The sequence below is a fragment of the Stegostoma tigrinum genome, chromosome 35 (genome assembly GCF_030684315.1).
Source record: "Stegostoma tigrinum isolate sSteTig4 chromosome 35, sSteTig4.hap1, whole genome shotgun sequence".
NCBI classification, from domain to species: domain Eukaryota; kingdom Metazoa; phylum Chordata; class Chondrichthyes; order Orectolobiformes; family Stegostomatidae; genus Stegostoma; species Stegostoma tigrinum.
The window spans coordinates 6,745,908-6,772,569 of NC_081388.1; the positions used below are offsets into that span (position 1 = coordinate 6,745,908).

General features: G+C 44.5%; 1 protein-coding gene across 7 annotated transcripts in view; it reads right to left on the minus strand.

Moving 5' to 3' along the window:
- Positions 1 to 355: 355 nt before the first annotated feature.
- LOC125447480 (adhesion G protein-coupled receptor L1-like) overlaps positions 356 to 26,662 on the minus strand; it is a 518,001-nt gene continuing 491,694 nt past the window's right edge. For 2 of the 7 annotated variants that reach the window (XM_059639848.1, XM_059639851.1), the window contains 7 exons: positions 20,274 to 20,300; positions 15,329 to 15,497; positions 9,295 to 9,423; positions 5,648 to 5,744; positions 3,886 to 4,014; positions 2,764 to 2,781; positions 356 to 1,450 (listed from right to left, as the gene is read on the minus strand). In XM_059639848.1, the coding sequence (XP_059495831.1) occupies positions 660 to 1,450; positions 2,764 to 2,781; positions 3,886 to 4,014; positions 5,648 to 5,744; positions 9,295 to 9,423; positions 15,329 to 15,497; positions 20,274 to 20,300 (1,360 nt within the window). In that variant the 3' untranslated portion in view covers positions 356 to 659. Of the gene's footprint in view, positions 1,451 to 2,763; positions 2,782 to 3,885; positions 4,015 to 5,647; positions 5,745 to 9,255; positions 9,424 to 15,328; positions 15,498 to 20,273; positions 20,301 to 26,662 lie in introns of all 7 variants that reach the window. The other 5 variants (XM_059639849.1, XM_059639847.1, XM_059639853.1 and 2 more) reach the window with 3 other exon arrangements.

Below are 26,662 nucleotides of genomic sequence, written 5' to 3' on the forward strand. Positions count from 1 at the left end.
TTGAGGCCCGGGCATCCACACAGTGGGGCAGGAAGCTTTATCAAAGGACGCTCCATTTGCACTCCAACAGTGAACTCGGAAACTGCTGGCCGGATTCAGGTTTGGATGTCAAAGCTGCCTCCCCAGTCCTCATCATGTTTCACAGGAGCTGAGAGGTGTCCTTCCATGTGCACACCGCTGGCCCACTCCACACCTCGGCCAGCAAATCCACGTGGCACCGGGAATGTCTGTCAACATGGGGCCACAGATCTGTTTCCTTGCATCGACTACCACTCCCTGCCCCAGATGAGTGATGAATCCTGCCCCATACACCCACAACCCCAGCACTTCTCTCTCTCGCCACCCGATCCCTGCCCCCCACCCCCAGCCCCCAGCTAACAAACCGGCGACATGTTCACGCCTGGGGTGCGGAGAAGTTGGCTGGAGGTAGTAACTGATTCATCAGGCGATCCCAAGGTTTGTAAGTGTCGAGCAACAATGACAACAATCGAGAAATAAAAGAACTGGCAGCCCTGCTCCAACCAGGTCGGTCCTCTGTACAGATTACAGCCCTACGTTTCCACCATTACTAAAGGTAACATTTCTCTGGGTCCATGAATTGTCCCGACAACACCAATCCCCCCACCCCCAACTCCCAACCCAACCCCACACTTTTTGTTTCAGAGACTGGTCACCAACTGCATTTGCCCATCACCTTCTGCAACAGAGTCATCCACGTTGACTGAGATGGCGTAGTCATTGTTGCTGCCTCTCCTGGACTGGTAGTAGGCCTGGAGCTGGCTCCTGAACACCAGGTTGGGCCTGGAGCTGTAGTAGATCTCGTCGTTGCCCTGGGAATGGGGCATGGTCTCACCCATCACCTCCGGGCTGCTGTCAGGATAGGAGGAGTCTCTCAGGTTGGTCATACTAGTGTAGAGGGAGTCTCTGTTTGGGGATGGCAGCTGGCCATCTAAGCCATCTGCTATTTCGGCAGTGTAACTCTCGGACTCCTCCAGTTCTGGATCACTTTGGTAGAGGAGCGACTGAGCGCGTTGTAGGAGTAGGGGCTCCTCCAGAGCCTTGTACATCAGCTCGATCTCCATGTTATCCTCCTGGGTCAGCGAGGGGGCGTCGGGGACAATGGCGTCATCTTCACTGCTGGTGGCTCCTCCTCCTCCTCCTGCTCCTCCTCCACCTCCTCCTCCCCCTCCTCCACTGCCACCCCCGCTGCTGCTTGGCGCTCCCTGCTCCCCGGGAAGGGTCTTGCCACCAGGACGCAGGTTGTTGTGGACGAGCTCGGAGATGATCATCTTCTCAAAGGCAGCATCGCTGAGGTTGCGCCGGCAGTCGGTGAGGGGGGTGCCATCTCCGCTGAAGTCATTGTTTCGGAAGGAATAGCTGTTGTTGAAATTGCCGTTGAGAGGCAGTGTGTCCACTGCACATGGGTCTCTCGTGATGTTCACTGGGTGCTCTGTCAATAAACACAAGACTTCAAATGAATGAGGAAAGAGAAAGCATTAGTTTAAAGATATGTTTAAAGCTGGTTTTTACTGTCCTGAAAAGTATCACCTGGAATAGGTGGACAGGGAAGATGGTGAGGGATTGGGTGTGGCCAGGAGGAGGGACATGAAGTATGATTGTTAGGCAAATGGGGAGCGATTGGGAAGGGAAGAATTGGAAAGGCATCGGGGGAATAATTAGGAAGCATAATAGGGAGTGATGGAGAAATGAATGGAAAAACAGTTGAGGGTGGAATAGAATTGCTTGGGAAGTATGTGGAAGTGATTAGGAATAGAATGAGAATGACTTGGGAGAAGTTTGGGAGATTGGCTTTAAAAGTAGGTATCAAGCCATATTCCATTCAGAAATTAAATCCGGCAACAACTCCTGCTCTTTACTTTGACTCTACAGCCATCTTTCCCCTTTTTATCTCAATGCTCCATTTCAGAGGATCATGCAGCCTGGTCGTCATGGTGGTAAGTGAATAATAAATTCATATTAGCCAGTCCTCAACACACGAAATGTAAACACTAACAAATGTGTAGAAACAAAAACAATCCTTTCGAAAGGATAATGTTGGGCAGTGAACTGACTGGTTTGTTCTACAGAGAATTAGCACAGACTTAATGGGCTGAATGGTGTCCTTCCAGTCTTTCAGTGACACTGAGTGTGAAGCTGACACAATTGTGTTTTACCCACAGATCTTGCCAGTAGTGCAGGCACCTTGGTATTTTTACAAAGTTCTGTTTTCTTTATTATGAACTTGGTTGTATGGGTAAAAATGGTGAGTCAGCAGTGTTTCCAGGAAAGGCAAAATTATCTACAGCAAAATATTGACACGAAGATGACTAGTACACTAAAAATGACTGCCATCTTTTTATAACACACCATAAATGGTTGTCAGTTTGGGATTGAGAAATGAACTGCAAATGACTGCAAGCTTGGGACTGACAGACAGTGCGAATGGTTACAGCCAGCACTTCAGTTAAGAATACTGGGGGCCTAGGATTATTCGTATTCTGCTCTGGATAATGATCAACAGGATTTTCAATGGGAGAAAAACTGATAAAGATCTAAAATTGGAGAAGCAGTCAATTTTGATGGAGCTTCAGGGGCCACAATTGTGATTGGTGGTGTTTGGGTTAACATAAACCCTTCCATGCAACAGAAATAAACCAACAAACCAATTGGAGAAATTTAGAAATATTAGAAAAGGACAAAACATTAAGGCCCAAGCATGAAACAGTTACATTCACTGAGAAATTACAAGCTTAACTGACGTACTTGTCTCTCTGTAGGTCCCTGTATGGAAGCATGTGGAGACAATCAACAATAAACAGTGAGGTATCACCAAGTCAACTTCAATCAGACATCAACGCAGAGCACTAATTATGAGTGTAAATATTTTTCAGCAGAGGCACACGGACATCAGCAGCAAGTTTCATTAATTGTTAATTCTGAATATACACAGTTTCCGTGATAGTTAGCCACCGTTAATTCATCAGAGGTCTGATATTCGCATGGTTGTGCAGGAATGGTGATTGCTAATGTGACCAGCAGGGTCCTGTCACACAGCAGTGTAGAGCAACTTATAAGATGTCCAGCCTTAGAAATCCAGGTCCAAGGGTTTGGTCTCTTCTCAGATAAAGAGATTATTTCCCCCCTTTGGTTATTAGGACCCTTTGATTTAAGTTCAGGGCACTCTATTGCCTACAGTGTTAAGAGACTTTCACACTTTTCAGCTACAGGTACTCTCATTCCTCAGTTGCCTTTAGGAATTCCTTGTTGATAAATTATCAGTAGCCCCTGTTCTGAAAGTTGCAGGTGTAGATATGGAAGAAAGTCTATGAGGTGATTTTCATGAATTCATCACACCACAAACTGCATCAAGTACCTTTTAAGGTTTGCAGCTTCTTGAAATTTAGGGAAGTTAAGCACACAGCAAGATTCTACAAACATGGATGCGATAATGACCAGATATTCTAATCTGGTGACACAAGAATAGGAGTAAATATTGGCCAGAATACTGAGGAGATGCCTTTAGTCTTCTTTGCAGAGTATAATATTTCAAGTCGATGAGAAAAGGCAAACAGTACTCATTTCCATGCCTCATCTGAAAGATGGCACCGCCAACAAAACAATACTTCCTCACCAATGCACCGTTGGGTCTGTGGAGTAAGACATCAGCAGTGGTGAAGATGCTCTGCCTACATTTTTCAGTCTCCTGCAGACACCAACTATCTTTAGATGTTTGTGGAGTGACTGCTCAGCATTGACAAGCCAATGTGTTGAACAGTGAGTTCTAATGTAAGATTGTAGGATATTGATAGGCACAATATCGAGTTTGAATCACAGTGTCAGCTCGAGTAGTGGGCTGAGAGGCCTGAAGAAAATATCATAGCCAACCTGGTGAACTGAAGACGGTGGGTGAGGGAGCGCTGTAGCCAACGGACTCAGCCAAGAGAGTGTTGTAGGGGCTGGCACCAGAACGAGGCTGCAGAACAGGATTGGTCAGCAGGTGGTTGCCCATAGTTCCTAGTAAGAGAGGAAGAAAAAATAACTTTGAGTGAGGGAGACAGAATGGATGGAAGGGGGAGAGATGAAGTGAGGGAGAGAGAAGAAGTAGTCGGAGTAAAGGAAGGAAGTGAGAAAGACAGCAGTATGTGAGGGAGGAAGACAGGAGAGTGTGAGGGAGAGACAGAGGAGGGAGGAGGGAGAGGCATGTCAGGGAGATATGGAAGACAGGAGAGTGTGAGGGGGAGACAGAGGAGGGAGGAGGGAGGAGGGAGAGGCATGTCAGGGAGAGATGGGAGTATTTGAGGGAGGCAGTAAGGAGAGAGAAGAAGTGATGTGGTAAGGATCGGTACAGGAGAAGGTGAGGGAGAGACTGAAGAGGTTGAGCTGTAGAAACAGGAGGCAGTGAGGGAAAGAGGGGAGGGTGTGACAGAGAGGGTGTGTGATCTTGGCATGGTGGCATAGGAGTTAGCACTGCTTCCTCAGCACCAAGGACTCGGGTTTGATTACAGCGTTGGGTGACAGTCTGTGTGGAATCTTCATGCTCTCACTGAGTCTGTATGGATTTCCTCTGGATGCTCTGGCTTCATCCCACAGCGCAAAGACGTGCAGGTTAGGTGGATTGGTCTTGCTACATTGCCTGTAGTATCCAGGGTTGTGAAGACTAGGTGGGCTAGCTATGGTACATGTGGGGTTACGGGGATAGGGTGAGCAGGAGGGATGCTCTTTGGAGTTCAATGCAGACTTGATGGGCCGAATGGCTTCTATCTGCACGATAGGGCCTCTATGATTCTATAGAATGGGATAGAGAGAGGGGGTGTGGTTTAATGACATGAGGAGGTGAGGGAGAGGGACAGGAAGTGAGGGAGACAGGAGGTGGTGAGGGAAGACAATGACAAAGGCAAAATACTAGAGATTCTTGAACTCTGACAGTGAAGCTGACACTGAAGCAGACATTGCTAAAGTTCTTTTAGTTCAGCTACTCTCAGAACAGTTTTCATGAAAATTGGCTTCCAGAAGAATAGGCAGAGACCAGGGGAATTTGAGGACTGTGGGTATCTGGTCGGGCAATTAGACCTGGGATCAATGATCAGGTATGACCTTTCTGGCTGGTGCAGGAATCAAGAGTATACAGGTTGTTTTCAGTAGCCCTCCTTATACACTCACAATCCAGTGTATCATTTGTTTTATATCTTTAGCAACCTTTACCCCACCCCTTACCACTACTTTTAAAGATTTGTGTAATGCAAATCCCTAATCTCTCTATTCTTTTTTCTCATAGTCCATCTTTTAGGTGAACCTGAGCTTGTACCTTGGTGCTGGAAAATGGCAGAAAATAGTTCCAATAATTCGAAGACAAGAACTCAGGGAGGTTTGGTAGTGCAATGGGTAGTGCCTCTGCCTTTGAGATGAGGTATCTCCTTTTCAAGGGTCAGACTGCCAGGGACCCTTGGCAGGGAGTGGTCCTCTAGTATTAATGATCATTGAAGAGTACTGGCATTATCGAATGCTGTGCTTGCAAACCTACTGCCACCTCCATACAGACAAATCAATAAGCTCCCACTACAAATCTTGCCACCCCCTCCCCTCTGTGACACCCATTGAATATGTCAACAGGTTCTGACAGCCTGCGAGCCATTGTTTGGAAGGTCACCTCGGTTTAGGGTTGGAGTGCTGTTGATGTCTCCTGCCATGAAGGAAGATTCCGACTGCTTACGAACTGTGTCATTCCACATCCTCCGGATCCGACTCTGTAAATGGAGGGCGCAGTGTGTTAGTTTGTGGCCTAAACTTTGCTGCCAGGCACGGGAATGGGGAATTGGACCAGATGACAGTTGGAGAAACAGACTGGCAGTAGCAGACAATTCTATACGAGCAAGCAACAGCAGCACTTGATGCAGGTCTGGAATCCCTTGACATGGGATTATCCCCAGGAGATCCCTGACAGCTGATTCTTCCCAGTGGAAAACCCTCTCTGAGGCCCCTGTCTATTGGGATGATCCCGTGAAAGACTGTCAAAATCATCAGCGACAATGATGATGTTGTGGGGAGTTGCGGCCAGAACAGCTTAGGATCTCCAAGGAATTAGATCTAACAACTAAACTCCCTCAAAGTCTCTGTAACAATGTCACATGCGTCAAAATAACCTGTAAGTAGTTGCTAATGTGTGATAAACTATATCTTTTTAAAGTGACACTTTCATTTAGACCAGGAAGGGGTTTTCCTCCTCCACATTGGACCAGTGTCTAGTTTCGCTACTGATTTACTTCAGAAGGGTTGAACTGTTCTAATAAAGGAGGCATGATACGCAGTTTACACACATCAAGTTTCCACTAACTGCAGTTGTATGGTCTGCCATTCATCATGAGCTGTAACTCATAGACTGTATTGAAAGTGTTGTCATTATCCTCTTTAAATGTAGGAAACTACAGGGGTTGTTGAGACAAGTGTAGGAGAGGAATGCCACGCAGTTGTCACCCAGCATCTGAAGGAGTCACAGCACTTGGTTAGGTTACTTTGTTGGGTTCCTTTCCTTGGTAACACAAGGTTTGGGAGAGTAGAGGGATTGTCGTTCTTACTAGTGCCCTTTTCACTACCATGGTGATGGTGGTACAATGATAATATCACTGGGCTACTAATCCAGCGACCTAGCCTGTGCTGCTCTGGGAACATTTGGTTCCTATCCCACCATTGCAGGTGGAAGAATTCAATTAATAAATCCAGAAACAAATCTTGTCTTAACAATATTGTTTAAAACTCTACCTGGTTCACTAATGTCGTTCAATGAAGGAAATCTACCATCCTTATCCAGTCCAGCCTACATCTGAGTCCAGACCTGCAGGAATGTAGTGACACTTAACTGGTTCCTGAAATGGTCCCAGCAAGCTTCAGGTCAAGGGCAATGAGGGATAAGCAACCAATGCCAACCTTGCGAATGATACTTACATTCCATAAGAAAACGTACTGGCAAAGAGATAGTCACAAGTGTCACTCTACAGAAATTGAATAAAAATTGGTTCAATGTCCAACTTAATCACCGGTATCTTCAACACTACTGTAATGGCTTTAGGTCTTTATATCCTCATCACACCATTATAATAAGCTTAGGTATCTTCCCTGTCCCTTTGCCTTATTCTGGTCGGGTCTTGGGTTAAGCCACATTTCATTCTATTACATGTAACCGCATAGTCCCATTCTACTGGAAGTCCCCCTCCTCCCTCTGAAAAACATTGAAAAAAATCCACTGCCTTCAGGTCAACTCTCTTCATCATAGTGGTTCCTAAGCTCCTCAGAGGGAGACATTGAACAAACAAGCAGTACAAAGCAGGGACAAGGACAGAGAGCTGCACTGCAAAAGCGAAAGGTGGGGACATTGGAGAGCATGAACACGGTACATCACCACGGTTTCTCAGACGATGGCTACTGGTGTTTGTTCAAGTGAAAAGGACAAGGTTGAATGAGGAGAGTGCCTTCCCTGCCGAACCGCGCCTGCCATGAGATTGTAAAACAAAGGTTCAATTGGACGGTGCTGGCAGATTGGAGCTAGATAGAACCAAAGGCATGCCCGCATGCCCTCCCACTTTCTCAGCTCTGACTCCTCTATTCCACCACATGAGAGGGTCAAAACACTGGGACAGTGATACATCTGTGAAGCACACTGACAGACTGGGCTGAGGGCTATTTACTTAGCAGCAGGCCTGGGGCTGCAGCAATAATTCAGCAACAGCCCAAGGTTAACTGACTACCTAACAACAGACCAAAACTGCAGCACTGACCCAGCAACAGGCTTGAGGCTGCCCCATCGACATAGCAATGGTCCCGAGGCTTTACCATAGACATAGCAACAGGCCTGAGGCTGCCCCACTGACCCAGCAACAGTCCTGAGGCTGCCCCACTGACCTAACAACAGTCCCAAGGCTGTACCACCGACATAGCAACAGGCCTGAGGCTGCCCCACTGACCCAGCAACAGTCCCGAGGCTGTACCACCGACATAGCAACAGTCCCGAGGCTGTACCACTGACCTAGCAACGGTCCCAAGGCTGTACCATCGACATAGCAACAGGCCTGAGGCTGCCCCACTGACCTAGCAATGGTCCTGAGGCTGTGCCATCGACATAGCAACAGTCCCGAGGCTGTACCATCGACATAGCAACAGGCCTGAGGCTGCCCCACTGACCTAGCAACAGTCCCGAGGCTGTACCACTGACCTAGCAACGGTCCCAAGGCTGTACCATCGACATAGCAACAGGCCTGAGGCTGCCCTACTGACCTAGCAATGGTCCTGAGGCTGTGCCATCGACATAGCAACAGTCCCGAGGCTGTACCATCGACATAGCAACTGGCCTGAGGCTGTAACAACCATCCAGAAACAATGCAGGGTTGTACCACTCTTGCACCGATAATTTAGAGCAATGGTTGGATTATCCCTGGAAATTGTGTGAATTTGGGATCCTGCCATTCAAACAACTGTGATAGCTGTTTTTGAAACGAGGGTTAAAACTGACTGCTTTAAAACAAATCGAGTTTCATCACTTTCCATGCTGTGCCAAGTTGCTGACATTGAGCAATTGTAAACAGGTTCATGGCAGGGGCTGTTGGCAATGTCAGAAACAAGTGGAAAGTGGGGCTGCACAGTGGCTCAGTGGTTAGCACTACTGCCTCACAGTATCAGGGATCTAGGTTCGCTTCCAACCTCGGGCGACTGTGTGGAGTCTCAGCGTTCTCCCTTTGTCTGAATGGATTTCCTCCGGGTGCTCCAGTTTCCTCCCACAGTCTAAAGATGTGCAGGTTAGGGTGGATTGGCCATGCTAAATTGTACACAGTTCCCAGGGATGTTTAGGTTAGGTGGGTTAGAAATGGGAAATATAGGGGAATGGGTCTGGGTGGGTTGCTCTTCAGAGGGGTGGTGTGAATTGTTGGGCCGAATGGCCTGTTTCCGTACTGTAGGGATTCTAAGTTGTGAATGGCTCCCATATTTACCAAGGAGGCAGTTTCTGCGGTGAGGAGAAAATGTCACCTCACCTTGGGATGGGGGTTACTGCATCAAGGGCAGATCAGTGGTGGGGGAAAGGTCACCTGCCAGTATCCACTCACCATCACCTCTTCCCCCCCCATCCCCACTAATGAAATGTTTGGCTTTCTTTCGTCAATCCATCATGTCTCCCCACAACCCAAGAGGGTGAATTAGCTGAAGAACCCATCGTCTGAGAAAATGGACAACAACACGATTCAACTTTATATGACCCTGTCAAAAAATGACCTTTTCAGCCATCCTCCTGCTTGCCGCAGCGTTCTGTACCTGAGTACCAGTGTAGTACCGGCTGCTGTTCCGGATAGTGGATGTCTTCAGGTTGCCATGGGAGACCCCAGCAGAGGGGCGGCTGCAGCAATGGGCATGCCGCAGGCACTTACTATATTCCTTGTGGACCTGAGCACAGAAACAGGGAGAAAAAAAAAGAAGTTACGGTAGGACAGCTTGCTAACACTGTGCTGTGATCCACAGTGACTTGGATCGATGTAGCATCGGGGCAGTTCATTCTAGCAGAGGTTGGATGCAGCTCATAGCAGAATGAAGAAGCTTTGATGGTTATTGGACTAGTAATCTTCAGGTCCAGAGTCTATGGGGACACAAGCTCAACACATACCCCAACAGCTTGTGGAATGTAAATTCTGTGATTAAAACCTGGAATCTACTTTCAGTGATGGTTCACTAATATCTTTTAGTGAAGGTGCCATCCATATCAGTCTCGCCTATGTGACTCCAGAGCCAAAACAATATGGTTGACTCTTAACTCCCCTCTGAAGTGTTCTAGCAATTCACTCAGTCCAAGGAAAGTTAGAAATGAGCAACAAAAGCTGAGCTTGTCAATGACGCCATATCCCATGAAAGAACAACATAAAAATTGCTTTGAGGCTTATCCGGTCAGTGTTTCTATTGAGGTCTATTTTATAGTGTTTCTGTTGGGGCCTGGTGCGTGGTGTTTGTACTGGGGCATAGCTGGTCAGTGTTTCTACAGCAGCCCAGTTAGGCTTTTATTGAAGCCTAGTTGGTTTTTAATGGGTCTGACTGGTCAGCTAGGGTGAACTGTCCTTGTAAAACACTGTCAGGACACTTACTGGAAAGCACCAAAGTTTTAAGCTCAATATTTCTGGGGATGACGAATTTGTAGACACAAAGCTGATAGACACAGAGAAAAGATCCAGGATGTTTCCCAGAATGTGGGATGAAAAGCCAAATTGTGAAAGAGCGCATGAAAATTTGAGACAGTCCATTCGCCCCCCACCCCCCCCCCCCCCCCCCCACCGTACTAAGTGGTTGTATTGGGGCTTAGTTGGTTATTGATTACAGTGTGGTCCATACATTGTGACCTGTGACTCGTCAGTTTTTATTTTGAAACCTAGCTGATCAGTATGTATTGATCCCAGGTGACATTACTTCTGGACAAGTTAGATTGCTGAATGAAATTGGCTTATGGACCATAATCTGTGGGTTTTTTAAAAACTTGGCGGTCTTTCACTGAAATATAAGCAAATAAAGCTGCAGATTTCTTTTTAAAAAGAAAATAGAAATTCACAGATCAGATCATAGAATCCCTACAGTGTGGAAACAGTCCCTTTGGTCCAACAAGTCCACACTAACCCTCACAACATCCCTGTCAGACCCATTCTCCATAACACACCTAATCTGCACATCCCTGAACACTATGGGCAATTTAGCATGGCCAATCCACACAGCCTGCTCATCTTTGGACTGTGGGAGGAAATCCATGCAGACATGGGGAGAATATGCAAACTCCACACAGACAGTTGCCTGAGGGTAGAATGGAACCCAGGTCCCTGGCACTGTGAGGCAACAGTGCTTATCACTGAGCCACAATGCCACCCATAAAGTCAGTGCATTTTCAATTCATTACATAAAAGAACGATATATAAAACAAAACAAGCTATCTCAATATAACACAGTTTAAAATATTTCAAACAATCCACAAATCAAAATCCCCTTTATTCCTCAAAAATGGCAATTCATAGTTAATAAAAATGTAGAGTAATGTTGCTTTCCTATCATACCTGTAGGTTGACTTTGCTGCTTCTTTTTAGTTTTGATTCCGTGAGCTGTGAAGTTTTTCCTTTTGACTTACGTGTCTGAGAGCTTAGACTCTCTCAGCTTTGATTAGCCAATAAAGATTTCCAACCAAACGCCCCTGGTCTGGAAGTGCTGAAACCCTTACGCCATACTAACATATTCGGTTAAGTGCCCTGAACAGACTCCTTTTTCTAATCTTGTGCCTAATATGTCGTGTCTCTTTTGAAATAAAATCAATAGTTTTTAAATGAATTTTAAAAAGCTTGCTCATCTCAGCCTCTATTAAACTTCAGGTTTAGTGTATCTTTTCTCTCCTGCATAAACACCACTACATAAATACTTGAAGTTCTTGTGGTGCAGTGGGAGTGCCCCTACCTCTGAACCAGGAGGCAATGGGTTCAAGTCCCAACTACTCCAGTGGTGCATCATAACATCTCTCAATAGACTGATTAGAAAAATATCTATAAATAAACTTCCTTTCACAGCTTTGGAGGCCTAAGGTCATCTACTCTTTTACACAAACTAGTTTGAAATCATGCTTCTGAAAAGAATGATCTGGTTAATTATTAAATTCCTTCATACGAATATACCAAACCAATATAGCACTGGTTTAAAGTCCAAACTCCAAAAGGATTGATGGTTATTATATATAGCTTTCATTGCGGGTTTTACACTGGGGCCTCGTTCATCGGTGATTAAATGGCATTAACAGTTAATGTTTCAAATCTGTTTTGACTTCTTTAGTTCAGAAGAAATGTCACATTGCACTAGAAATGTTTCTGTTGCTCTCTCCTGGGATGCTACCAGACCTGTTGAGTTTGTCCAGAATTGTCGGTAATTGTTCCTTTGTTAGGCAACTGAACTAAAAATAAAGCAGCCTACTTCAACGTGGTGAGACTGCATCTGGAGTACTATGTACAAATCTGGTCACCGTATTTATAGGAAAATGTTAATGCAGTAAAGCATCCAAAGAAGGATTACTGAACTAATACCTAAAATAAGTGGATCGCCTTATGGGGAAAGGCTAGACAGCCTTGGCTTGTATCCTCTGGAGTTTAGAAGAGTCAGAGATGACTTAATTGAAACATATAAGACCCTAAGGAGACTTGACCAGGCAGATGTGGAAAGGATGTTTCCTCTTGTGGGAGAAACCAGAATTCAGGTTCATAATTTAAAAATGAGGGGCTGCCAATATATAAACAGAGAAGAGGAAACTTTTTCTACTCGAGGATTCTTTGGAACTCCCTTCCTCAAAAGGCAGTGGATGCAGAATCTTTAAATAGTTTTAAGGTGGGGACAGATTTTTGATGATCAAGAAGATGAAAGATTATCAGGGGATATACAGAATTGTAGTTTTGAGGTTAAAATCAGCTATGGTCTTACTGAATGATGGAACAGGCTCAGAGGTTTAATGGTCTACTTGTATTACTTGTTTTTATAACTTGGGGATGCTAAGCTTCTACTTCAAGGTAGTAGTTAGAGGCAGATCAAAGGCTGAAAAGTGCAAGTGGACAATGTCTGGAGCCTGGTGTCCCCTCAGACTTGCTGCTCCTCTAAGTGTTAGCTTTTCTGCTGACTGCTTTAATACCTGCTGCCTTCGTCATCCCACAGGCTTCAGAGTGCAGCAAACCAGTTGTGAGGAGCCAGGTCAAAACAATCCTTCCCACTTTGCAGTGGAGTAAAACTGAGTAAATCAGACGGCAGTCTGTCAGCACAATTAAAGCAGTTGCCTCTGGTTTATTAAGCAGCAGCTGTCACCAGGCTGGAAACTGGGAGACGTGCCAAGCTGGTGAGTGTGATGCTGGCCTTGATTATCTCATATCTGTGATTACCAGCCCTGGGAACAGTCTGAGGCTACCGTCTTAATCTCTCTCTGCCTCTGCCTCAACATCACTGAATATGGCCTTCAACTCTGCGGAAACCCTCATCCTTGCTTTTGTTGCCGGGTTGACCATCCCAAAGTCCTTCTACTTGGCCTTCCATTCTCCTTAGTCCATCCAAACATCTGCTGCCCAGATTCTGACTCACTGCAAGTTCTGTTTGTCCCACGCTCTCTGACCCACACTGGGCTCCCAGTCCGGTTACAACGCAAATTTTAAATTTTCACCCTTGTTTCCAGCTTCCTCAGGACTTCACACTTCCCCACCTCTCTAATCTCCCCCAGTCCCCCAACCCACCAAGGTATCTGTGCTCCTTTAATTCTGGTCCCTTTAGCATACACTTTTTCCAGTGTTCCACTATTGATGCTTGTGGCTTCAGCAGCCCTCAGCTCTGGAAGCCTTTCTCAAGGCCTCTCTGTCTCTTCACCTCTCTCTCTTTATTTCCACCTTTAAGTTCCTCCTTAAAACCTGCCTCTTTGACTAGAAACCCTGTCCCAATATCTACTTATACAGTTTAGGGTCAAATCTAGTTTAACTATTTAGAGTCTTGAGATATTTTGTTGGGGTAAAGGTGGTACATAAATGTAAGTTGTTGTTGTTGTTGAAACACAATACTGGCCATGGGGGATTTGCAGTGTCCACTTGATGGTAGTTGGTGGAATTATTAATACTGGGGATGCTGTAAAATGGGCGACTATCTAATTTTACTTATTGTAGAAATTAATTGACAGGGCATATAATTGATCATTATCTTTTATATCACTGGGGCAAAATTCCATGACCATCAATGCAACTTGGAAATGCTGAGAGTCTCTCTGATGTCCCATTCCATTAACTGGAGAGGACACAATCTTGTAACACCGGTGCTTCACTTGAAGCTGCCATTCACTCTGTGATAATACATGACCATCTGTTGCAGAGAGTTGTGCCAGCGATTTGTTTAACATAGATTCAGGATCAGTGATGCTCGGATCAAATCCATTCAAACAGCACTCCAGTGGATTCTCAGGGGATGAAACACGTTCCACTCACTTCCATTGTATAGAATTTCAATGGGCGAAGCCTCTCCACTGACACCTTTTTGTACATTTGGTTATACAGGTCCAGGAGGCACATTGTTCGATCCTGGGATGCATCACTGCATGACTTTCATTATTGATCTTGCGCACGTAGAGTTTATGCACTTGTTAAATCCCCTCAAACATGGGTTATTGATTTTGCATGTAATTACACAGCCAGAAACACTTCAAAACCAACCCCTTGATCATCATTACTAACAAAATTGCTTCTTATTGAAAGAAATGTCGATTGAAAGGGCGAGCACCTTAGTGAAAAGATTAAATTCCCCTTTCCTCTTTCTTGACCCACTTGGTGCTTTATGTCTCTCACTGAAAAATACCTTTGACACTGGCATGTGGCACAGTGACAACAATTATGCACTTCATCTCTGCAAAATAATTGCATTTGACACATTTTTACAGTCTGTGCAGCACAGAAGCAGGCCATTTGGCCCAATATGTCCATGCTGTGCTCTATGTTCCTTAGGAGCCTCTTGTCACTTCTTTTCAGCTTGTCAACATTTTTAAAAATTCCTTTTTGCTGGATATAGAGCCTCTTGAAAGAAGGCCATGCTACTGTTGTGATGACTCCTTCCAATGTTCCTCTCTGGATAGGAATACTGTGGTGCCATCTTGGTTCCACGCACACATGGATCACCGTCTTTCATCATTCAAAGGTGATGCAACCTGAGGTCTAGCCTAGCTTTATTCTACAGTTATCGAACAACCTCTCTCCCACACTCACCCTCAGCAGACGTGGAGGGATTGGCAACTCTTTGTGCTTTTCCAACTTTGCAGCTCCTGCAACCAATCATGGAGTTAGTCTGCCTGAGTGAGCCAGCCAATCCCTGTTATTATAAAAACCAAAAGAACTGCAGTTGCTGTGAATCAGGAAGAGAAACAGAAGTTGCTGGAAAAGCTCAGCAGGTTTGGCAGCGTCTGTGAAGAGAAATCAGAGTTAGCATTTCGGGTCCGGTGACCCTTCCTCAGAACCTCCTCTAGTTAACCAAAGTGTTTCAATCTCAGATTTAAAAATGAATAATTAAAATGCATCACCTACTGTATTCTGAGGGAAATGCCGAACTTTTACTACCCTCAGAATGTAAAGCTGTTTTCTAACTTCACTCCCAAAAGGTGTGTGCTGATTTGCACCTGAACATAGACTTTGTAAACAGCAGAAACAATTTCTTCTCCATCTACCCTGGCAGTTCCCTAAAATATTGTGAAAACTATGAATAAATCACCCCGATCTTCTAAATCTCAGCGAATATTCTCACAGGTTAAATTCAAGGAACTTTTGGGGAGCCTTACTTTCTTCTGGAGGGCACAGTGAAAAATGAAGATGAACATTCCCTGGAAGGCATTGAATGTTGTGAAGAGGTAGGCCATCACCATGGACTCTTCATTGATAAACATTAGGCCAAATGCCCAGGTGAGACCCAGCAGGAAAAGGAGAGCGATTGCACCCAAAGCCCAGGACCTAAAAAACAACACAAAGAACGATCAGTAAGTTTCTGCATGAGGGATTTCAAGAGACCTCTTATCAACCAAATGGAGAGGGAGAGGAAACTCTGTAGTTTTGCAATTACTTCAAGGGAAGGTGGTCACAGTTTTGGAGAGAACAGCAAATAGACATACTCGCCTGTCAATATTATTATTTCATTAAGCTGCTTGACTCGAAAGGTACATTAACATCAGAGCTCTGCCTTCTAAACATAAATTGATTTTGGCAAATTGTACTTAAAAAAGGGATTACAGACCAGCAGCAGATCGCAAACTGCCGTGTAGGAGTTAGCTAGTGACATTGTTGACTGTCAGCTTCCTTGACTCCTCAGTACATTTCCAGTCATCAATGAAAGGTGTGAGTGACAACAAATTCTGTAAATCTAAATGTGGAAGGATAGCTGAATGGATGAGGGAGTAAACTCCCTCAGCAAATCAATTAAACAATGTGCCTGGTACTTGAGAGGCCACTCACATCCTTTCTCAGAGAGTTGGATTCTCACCCCAGGGGCAAGTCCTTCCTAATGGCGTTATTACTTCTGCTACAATATTTTCCCATTTAAACCTACCCAAACATATAGGACATGAAAGCATATGACTTAGGTCCAGGAGAAGGCTATTTTTTCCTTTGAGTCCACCATTCATTTAGGATTATGGGTGATCTGATGTAGCCTTAACTCCAGTTTCCTTACTGTACCCCCCACAACCCTTGTTGATCAGAAATCTGTCTAAATATTCAATGATCCAGCCTTCACTGCTCTCTGGGGAAGAGAATCCCACAGACTAATGACCCTCTTGAAAAAGAAGTTGCTCCTAACTTCTGACTTAAATGCAAGACCTCTTATTCTGAAACTAGAGATAACAGTGTGGAGTTGGAGGAACACAGCAGGCCAGGTGGCATCAGAGGAGCAGGAAAGTTGACGTTTTGGGTCAGGACCCTTCTTCAGAAATGGGGAGTGGGAAGGAAGCTCAGAAATAAAGAGAGAGAGGAGGGGTGGGTCTGGGGAAGTTTGGTGGGATGGTGACAGGTGAGTGCAGGTAGGGAGTGGTGGGGAATGGTTAGTGAGGTGGGAGGAGTGGGTAGGTGGGAGAGAAGATGGACAGGATGTGTCAGGTCAAGGAGGTGGAGATGAGACGCCATGTACGTCAAGGACGCCATTCCCGCCGCCAACATCAGGGACGATGTCACTTCCGACAACAAGATCGACGTCACTGACGCCTCACCCTGCCCATGACTGATGTTGCTGACGTGTCACTAACTCCGCCCTTTAGCCAGCTCCAACCCAGCCACCAGCTCAACACCCAGTCCCAGCCCCAAGCCCTGCTGGGTCATCGCCATCCCTCCAGACCACTCCTTCACTGAGGACAGTCAGTCCTCAGTAAAGGACTCATTCTCCTCCACATACGCCACCTAAAATCTGACCTTACAATCAAAGATATATTTCCCTCCCCACCCGACCTGCCTTCCATATGGGCTGATCTCTCTGTGATTCCCTCGTCCGCTTCACACTCCCCACCACCTTTCCCGCAGGAAGTGCTACACTCGTCCCTACACCTCCTCCCCTCACCTCCATTCAAGGCACCAAACAAACCTTCCACATTCGACAGAGTTTCATCTGCACATCCATCAACGTGGTCTATTGTATCCACTGTTCGCAATGTGGCCTCCGCTACATCGGTGAGACCAAGTGGAGGCTCAGAGACTGTTTTGCAGAGTACCTAGGCTCGGTGAACAACAAACGACAACACCTTCCAGTCGCGAACCATTTCAACTCCCCCTCCCACTCCTTGGGTGACATGTCCATCCTGGGCCTCCTCCAGTGCAAAATGTCACCATCTGGAAACTGGAGAAGCAGCACCTCATATTCCATCTTGGACCCCTACAGCCTGATGGTCTCAATGTGGATTTTACCAGTTAAAAAATCTCCCCATCCCCAGCCTCATCCCATGACCAACTCTTCCTCTCATCCCCACCTCCTTGACCTGACACATCCTGTCCATCTTCTCTTCCACCTATCTGCATCTCCCATCTCACTGAACAATCTCCTACCTGCACTCACCTGTCACCATCCCACCTACCTTTCCCAGTCCCACCCCTCCTCTTTATTTATTTCTGAACTCCCTTCCCCCTCCCCATTTCTGAAGAAGAGTCCCGACCCAAAACATCAACTTTCCTGCTCCTCTGATGCTGCCTGGCCAGCTGTGTTCCTCCAGCTCCTTACTGTGTTATCTCTGACTCCAGCATCTGCAGTTCTTACTATCGCTGTGTGACTTATTCTGAAACTAGTTTACCTTGTTCTAGATTCCCCCATGAGAGGAGACATCCTCTCAGCATCTAACCTTCTCAGGTTTCTGCAGATTCTTGTACGTTTCAATAAAATTGCCTTCCATGCTTCTAAAAAGTAATGACAGTATGAACAACCTGCCAAAACTTGGATCATAACACAATGCTGTTATCCCTGAAGCTGAGCGAACATCCTTTGAACTGCTTTCAATGAAAGGTGATCAAAAGCCTCTAGACCCTGTCTGTGTAACAGCAGGCTTGTGGCTACATTTTGACTTTGTGTAATATTGTAAATATTTTCACAACCCAATGAATTAACATCTCTCCCATTGTTAATTCCACTGACATCAGCCAGAGCTTAATGAGTAGCATCTTGCTTCTGAGTCAGGAGATTGAAAGTTCTAGTCATACATTACCATGACTCAGAAATATATCGTCGTTCCTTCAATGTCAATGAGTCAACATCCTTGAACTCATTCCCTATAAACACAGGTGGCTGGGGGTGGGGGCGGTATCTCCACCTCATGGACTGCAGCAGTTAAAGACAGCAGCTTCTCAAGCACAATTAGGAATGGGCTACAAATGCTTGCCCAGCCAGCAATGCCCACATTTTGTGAATGAATAAAAAGAGTCCCAAAGCAAACACTTCAGCACAAGAGCCTGCTGACCCACCCACAAAAGCAGTGTTCCCTGGTAGGGATGCTGCAATTCAGCCGAGAACTGCCTTCTAAGGTTTCTGCAAGTGTTAATGTCACAATGGTGCTTGAAAGATTATGAGATATTCATCTGGTGTTCTGGCAATATTTACCCCTTAACCAGTCTCACCCAAAACAGATGATCTACTTATTATGATACTTCCCTCAGAGGGAGCTTGCTGTGTGCAATTTGGCTGCCATGTTGCCTACTTTACAACAGTGGCTACACTTGAAGAGATGTTTCATTTGGTGTAAAGTACAAGGTGACCTGAAAATAAAGGTTTTCCTCCATTTTAAGTTTTGTGTTAAGAGTACAGATTGGGGGAAATGCATTTCAAATCAGCAGAGAAGAAATTCAGATATAACAAAGGGAACTGTGTAATGAGGTCAGATAAACATGGCTTTATAAGAGTTGTTACCCCAGTGTTGATAGGCTAGACCGACATGGATAACTAGATCAAACCTACAGTGCACCTGCCCTCTCATGGCTGGTAATAGTGACCAGGAGTGAAAGAAGGGTAAAGACTGCACTATTTTTACATTTTTCTTCCTTCTTAAATGGAACGTGGCCAGTCACTGGAAAGGTCAACATTTGTTTCCCATCCTTATTTGCGCTTAAACTGTCTGCCTGTTTAGTCAATTTCAGGGGCAGTCAACCATATTGTTGGTGTCACATGTAGACCAGGCTGGGTAAGGACAGCAGATTTTCTTCCTTAAAGGACTACGTTTTTATGACAATCTGAGGACTGCCTTCAAAGCCAGTACATTTTTCCTAAGTTAAGGGACTCAAAACTGCACGCAGCCTTCCAGTTGTGGTCACACTTTGTATAGTTTCGGCAAAGCCTCCTTACTGTTACACTACGTTCCCTTTGAAAAAAGGCCAACGTTCCTTTTGCTCTCCCTCTTTCCAGCTGAACTTGGATGTAGACATTCTCCTGTTTCACTCTGGATGTACTATCCTAGTTGGTGCTCTGCAACGCTGCTATATCCTTCTGCTTTGTAAGCCAAGTTTCCCCTCTCCTCCAGTTAGTTGGTAGAAGTAAATTGTATACACAGTGTTCATGGCTTTGAATGTTCATTTCAGCTGTTTAGTTATTATGATTTGCAGTTGCTTTGTTCAGGTTTGTATGATAAAGATTTTTATTGGGGTTTACATTCATCCTGCCATTTGTTGATTCACTTTTGGTTTTTCCGCACATTTTTCAAAGATTATGGACAATAAAGCCAGATTTTAACAAATATCTGGCTTGTTCAGTACTCTCATACTTTGAAATAAGCCAAAATTATCACTGAATCTGCTTCCCACCCTTTTAACCAATGCACCAGAGCCACTTTCCTCATCCTTTGCCTGTGTTTCTTTTGTTGATTATAATGAACTTGTGTCCTGTAGTTACTGACTCTTCTGTCTGTGGATCCTCCTAATTACTCCGGAAAAACTCACAGTCTCCTCTGTTCAGTCACCCCTCAAACTTGCATTTTTCAAAAGGGGCCACCTGCTGTTTCACTAGTCTATCTACATAACCAAAGCCAATCTTCTTTACGCCCTCTCCAAGGCTTTGACATTCTTCTTAAAGTGTGACGCTCTTGGACACAAGACACCCATCGACATATTTCTTATGTTCTCTGATTCTCTTGGCAACAGTGACTCATACACCAGAAATAGCGAGGAACGCTGCAATTGTTAATACCATACAAAGGAAGGGTGCAGCCGACAGGGTCAGACAACAGCGAATAATAGCTGCACTAGGTTTGACATTGTAACACTAGATCTTACTTGAGAAACGGTTTGTTGTCCTCATATCTACAGAAGCAAAGAAAAGAGGTTCCATTAGAATAAGTGCCAGTTGCGGGAGATCACATCAACACTTTTACAATGGCTCTGTGTAACCCAAGTCCTAACAGCCAGCACCAAACTCCAGGAAACTGAACTGTTATGAACTCCAACACTTAACATCTGGCCAACTCCGTTACAAATGACTGTTCTTGTGTGATGGACCAGTTTGTGGGAGGTTTGGAAGGCGGGTATTCCCGGTATAATGTTACACTGTATAGGTAAATGCACTTGCCATCCTTGAGGATAGCCAGTGTTGGAAAAAGGGACATGAATGACCCTGAGCTGGCAATGAGGCACCGAGGTGCAAATCCCAATGTGCTTATCTGTAACCATGATGACAAGTGGGTCACATGTATGATAGGACATGAAATGCTGACATCATATTCAACAGAGATTAGGGCCAAAAGCAGGCCATTCAGCCAAACTTGTCCATGATGGTGCTTAAACTCCATGAACTGCCCAACTGGCTTCACCTCACCCTATGAGCACATCCTTTATGCCTTTCCCTCTTGCACAATTACCAAGCTTCCCCTTAAATATATTGATTTCATTTACCTCCACCCCATGGCGGTGAGATTTCTCCTGAATTCCACATTGGGTTTATTGGTGACTACCTCATGCTTACACTGATTGCCTGACGTCCATGTCTTCATCACATTCTCTAGACAGAGATTACTGCCATGCATTCTCCAAGGGATATGCAGAAACTGGCAGAAAGTCAGCACTGGGTGAGGGGTTTTGGGGTCACAGTGCAGAAGGTACACAGTTACTGGGGAGGGGGGCGGGTGACACAATTTCTAGATTACACAGACCTGGTGCTTTGCAGTCTCCCAGACGTTTTAACAATATTGGAACTGTACTGGAATACAATACAAATCGGAGGCCATTCAGCTCATCATGCCCGTGCCAGCTCTTTGAAGGAGTCATCCATCAGTCCCTTGAAATTGCTTTTTATCTTTTCAAATATTTGTCCAATAATATTGTACGAGTTCCTACTAAATATGCTACTTCCCCTTCCCAGTACGTTCTTTCAGGCTTCATGTTCCAGATTAACTCTGTGTATGAATCTTTCTATTTTCATCTCCCCACTGCTTTTTTTAAACAAAGGATCTTAAGTCTTCTGGTCTGTTGGAGAAAACTGATATCTTTATTGCTGCCAACAAAACCCATCATCTTTACTTGAAGAAGCATGATCCCAGTTTTTCCAGAGTCTCAATATTATTGATATCCTATGGCCGAGTACCATCACCAAGGCCTTCACATCAAGAATAAAGTGTAGTGCACAGAACTGACCACATGGTTCAGTGATGGTCTAACCAATAATTTTTGAATGTTTCACTGAACAAGATTGAGGATGCATAGTTTGGGAAATACGACAGGATTAAGGCTGGTAAGTCCACAAGAGAGCTGAGTCCTTGGAGGGGTGCACAGTCTCCAGAATGCAAAGCAACTATGCAGTCTCTGGATATGAGCAACCCTCTTGGTGCAGTTAATTCCATGCTGCTCTGTCCTGGGCACTGTTTAAAAGGCCTTCCTGGGGCAAGTTAGCACACGAGCCCACGAATTCACCAGCTTGACCACGACACATTGCTCTTTAACTCGGCACATGTGGATTCAGATTCAGCCCATGAGAACATTAATTATGGGGAGTCTGCATAGTTTTAATCCAAAATACCATCAATATCGCCACTGGAAGGAATGCTACACAGGCAGAACTAGAAGGGTGCCCTCCTGAAATTAGGGTGAGAAATAAGAGAGAGGGAGCTTCTCTCTGTATCTCACCCTGTGCTGTGCCTGTCCTGGGAATGTTGCCATGGGGAAAGCGTAGAGAAGCTTTACTCTGTATCGGACTCCCTGCTGGGAGTTTTTTGATAGGGGTAGCGTAGAGAGAACTTTACTCTGTATCGAACCTCATGCTGTCCCTCTACTGGGAGGGTTTGATGGGAATAGTGTAGAGGAGGCTTCCCTTTTAGTTTAAAAGGGTACAGGAGGCTTTAATCTCTCTCTAAACATGTGCTGCCCCTGTCCAGTGCGTGTTTGATGTTAACATTGGCAATCAGAAAAATAAAAAGTTTTCATATGACACATGCCTGTGAATGCTTTTTAGAAAGTAGAGCACTTAATGAGAATCAGAAAAATTAAGTTAAACAATTTAAGATTGGATGTGAAATTTTCTTGGAATTATTTGGGTTTTTAGAATTAAAACAATGGATCAAATCTCAGTGCTATTTAAATGATGATATTTTTCCATTTCATGTATTCATAGGGGCATACTGTGGCACTGAGGTGCATGTGGCTGCTGTTCAATTACTTCACATTGATTAAACAAACCTATGCAACTGGGGCTTGACTGGAGAAGCCCTCAAAGCAGGTACCTGGACCATGAGACAGCTGTGTGGCCAAGTACAAAATGAGACTGACAGAAAGCTTACAGAAAATCTTGGTACACAGTAACCCTGGTGCCAAAGACGTCTCTGGCCTGTGGCCTCTGCGGTGACAGTATGTACCTCAATGAGATGCACTCCTGCAACTCGCCAAAGTTTCCTTGGCCTCGTGGGTCCGGATCTCTATTCAGTCCAGTTTCTGACTTATGGTATATGGGGCAGTTACTGGCTGTCAGCATCACACATGTTGGTGTCACTGAGTCATGTGTTCAGCCATTGGTTGATCTCATGTCCTGGGTATAACTGGATCACGTGTGTGGATCTCTGGGCCATGTGTCCAGTTATACCTACATCATATGTCAGGGTGTAATCAGTTCAGAACCCTGGAGCTCCCTTTAACATTGTCTTGAGGGAGCACCTTCCCAGATGCTTCAAGGATGCAACTCACCATTGCATTTGCACGACATTTAGATGGGGTTTGGGGATGGGCTGTTTGGGGGGGGTGGGGTGATTCATTGAGCTTGTTTAAGGCTGAGTTAGATAGTATTTTGATCAACCTCTGAGTCATGTGATGGGGAGACCGGACAGTGGAGTTGAATTCACAACCAGTTTCCTTTAGATTAGTGGAACAGTATAGAAGGGCTGAATGGTCTTTTCATGCTCTTAGGTCCTAGCTACCTGTGTAGTGGCTTTGCCAGCAAATTGATAAATAAAATAGTCAGTCTGCCGTGTCATGGTGGTGACTGATTAGTTAAAATTTGCCTGAGCTAACTGCATTGCTGCACATAATTCTGTAAAAGTCTCAGTCCAGAAAAATAAAGAGACAGCAGTTAAAATGTGGGAAACTCCCAGTGCTGAATCGAACACTTCTGCTGCCAACCTCTTGTGGCCAATTCATCTACCAATTAAGCATGGTAATGCGGATAAACTGGAATTTATATAATATTTATATTATTTAGTGGGAAAAGTTATGAGGAAATTTAGCAGAGATATTTCATATTATTTCAGGTTTTGATACAATGAAGAAGTTGGTAATGAAAGGAGACTGATTTAAGGTAATTAGCTAAAGAACCAGAGGGGATGTGAAGCAAATTTTTTTTTAGATTATGATGTTCCGGAGTGCTTTGTCTGAAAAGGGTGGTGGATGTAAATTTAATTGTAATTTTCAAAACGGCCATTGGAGAAATGCTTGAGAAGGAGAGAGAAAAGATAAGGCTGTGGGGAGTGAGCAAGAGAATTGGATTAATTGGATATGTCTTTCAAAGAGCTGACATAGACCAGATGGACCAAATGGTCTGCTTCTGTGCAACAAGATTCTTAAATGATGCCCCACGTTTTAAAGAGGTAAAGGCCCATTGGGTTACACAGACACATACAGCATAGAATATTCATCAACAGCAGCAATGCACTGAAATGTTAAAATCTGCATCATAGCAACACATCAGCGCCAATGCTAATTCACTCAACAAGCAATGCCAAGCATGCGAACAGTCTAGCCTGGGGCTTCTTCACCAGTGCACTCTTTAAGGCTTTTTGGAAAAAAAAATCCCTCATTTATTTTCAATTCCTCTCTTCACCACTAACTGACCAAATCTTCACACAGCCCTGGGAGAAATAAGGGCCCGTTCATTCCATCACTCACTGATCAGTGCATACCCCTCTCCAGTGTGTGCATACGTTCACCTGAGTAAACATGCATGTTCACAGACATGCACACACCACACACATACACACGTCTAATCAGTGTGACATTTATAATGGATAGTGCTTCCCTCCAGAATGATGGATATGATTGCAGTGGAGGAGTTCTTATCAGAATATGAAGCAACTGTGAAAAGAGATATAATATTCTAGTAGACCTGTTCTTTCGGCCGGGATATGTTTGTCATTGGCAATGTCAGTGTGATTTGTCCATTCCTTAATGCTATTGAGTGTTTTTCAAAATTGTGTTCATTCGTAGATTGAAGGCTTACTAGATCCCTTCAAAGAGCTGTGAAGAGTGAATCACATTGCTGTGGGTCTGAAGTCACATGTAGGCCAGTCAGGGTAAGTATGTCAGATTTCCTTCCTGAGAACATTTGTGAGCCTGATGAGATTTTACAACAATTGCTGATAGGTGCTGAGACTAGTTTGATTTTTCACATTGTGTATGTGTCTGAAGAGGTTACAGGAGTGCCATATTATGTTGATGCTATCCTGAGAAGTGAGCGGAACAACTGAGGATTTCAAAGAAGAGAGACCTAACGTTTAATCCTTCTCAAAGTCTCTGTAACAATGTCGATCATAACAATGTAACCTATAACTTTTTTAAAATTCCTACTTGCGATGTAGGCATTGCTGGTCAGTGTTTAATCAGAACACAGTGATTTAAATAGGAATTGTTTATTAAAGACAGGCAGCAGAATTCATTCAATGGAAATGCAGGAAGAATGTAGGATTCCTTCACATTATCCATGAATGGCAGGAATTCACCAAAAATTAATCTGTGCAGGGTGGCAATCTTGCCTTTTAGCCACAAGAGGACAGAAAGTCTCTATTTTAGCTGCAAAACACAGGGGAATCCACCAGGACCATGGCTCAGAGCGGTAGAAATGCTACTGCTAAGAAACAAAAGTCTTTTAAGCAAGCAACATACATGCTCACATTTAGAAGACAAGGCATCAAAAGTAATACTGCAAGGAAGACTTCATTGCAGAGATGGGTCAAATAGAACACGGAATTGGACATCTCAGAAAAAACAATTTCTGAGATATTGAACGGCTTCCAAATTGGTTGCTTAATCAGAAGTTGAACAATTAACTAATGACACTTCTATAAGGAATTGGGAATATACCTGATGATGTTATAACTTGCCAGGGAGTCAAAGAAATAACAGATACTTTTGAAGAGGTACTAAAAGTCTTGGACAATTACTTCAACCTAAGAGCTAATAACATTTTTGAAAGAACAAGTGTTCATCGAGTTCAGCAACCAGTTGATTTAATTAATGATCCTTACAGATTAGTGGAGAAGTGTGACTTCACCAAAAATGCAACTGTTGAGGGTGAATGAGAGAATCTAAACCAATTGGCAAAGTGAAGTAAAAGCTTCCTTGCTTCAGCACAGATCCATTTTTTCGTGAAATAATCTATTCAGACATGTTTTTTTACACAGCTCTGGTGCAAGTGGAACTTGAACCTGGGTCTCACAATCCAGAGGTAGGGACTCTATGCGCTACAAGAGGGCCTTCAGCACAGATTCATAGGCAGTTTGTGAATTAAATCAGCTGATGCAGATTGTGGAAGTATGTACACAGTTGCATAGAAGCCACCACTGAGACGTGATGACTAATATCTAACGATTCAGGACCACGGCAGGGAAGAAGTCTCAGTAAAGGAAGTCCAAGCGATTAAAGATTTAAAATGAGCTACAGACCTCAGTCTGGAATAGAATCAAAGTATCCAGAAAACTATCAATATTTCAACTCCAAAGAGAATGGGTTCTGGGAGAACAGTGAATCTTCCACATTTGCTGCATTTATAAAGCCAGAAACTGTGGGGGAGATGAGCTTGTGGTCGATGTAACTAACAGTAATAACAGCAAGAAAATTTTGCGGGTGGAGGAGACGTATAAGGATCTGAAGGGTTAACTAAGGAATGTTGTAAGCATCATCAGGGTGTTCTCCTTAAAGTCTTATTAATTCAGAATTGGCTGACCCTTACAAGACAAAGGGTGGTAGTGGACGGAAAATATTCAACATGGTGCTCAGTTACGAGTGGTGTACTACAAGGATCTGTTCTGGGCCCTCTTCTATTTGTGATTTTTGTAAATGATTTGGATGAAGGCGTGGAAGGGTGGATTGGTAAGTTCACGGACGATACAAAGGTGGGTCACGTTGTGGACAGTGCGGAGGGCTGTTCCAGGTTACAAAGGAACATTGATAGGATGTAGAGCTGGGCTGAGAAG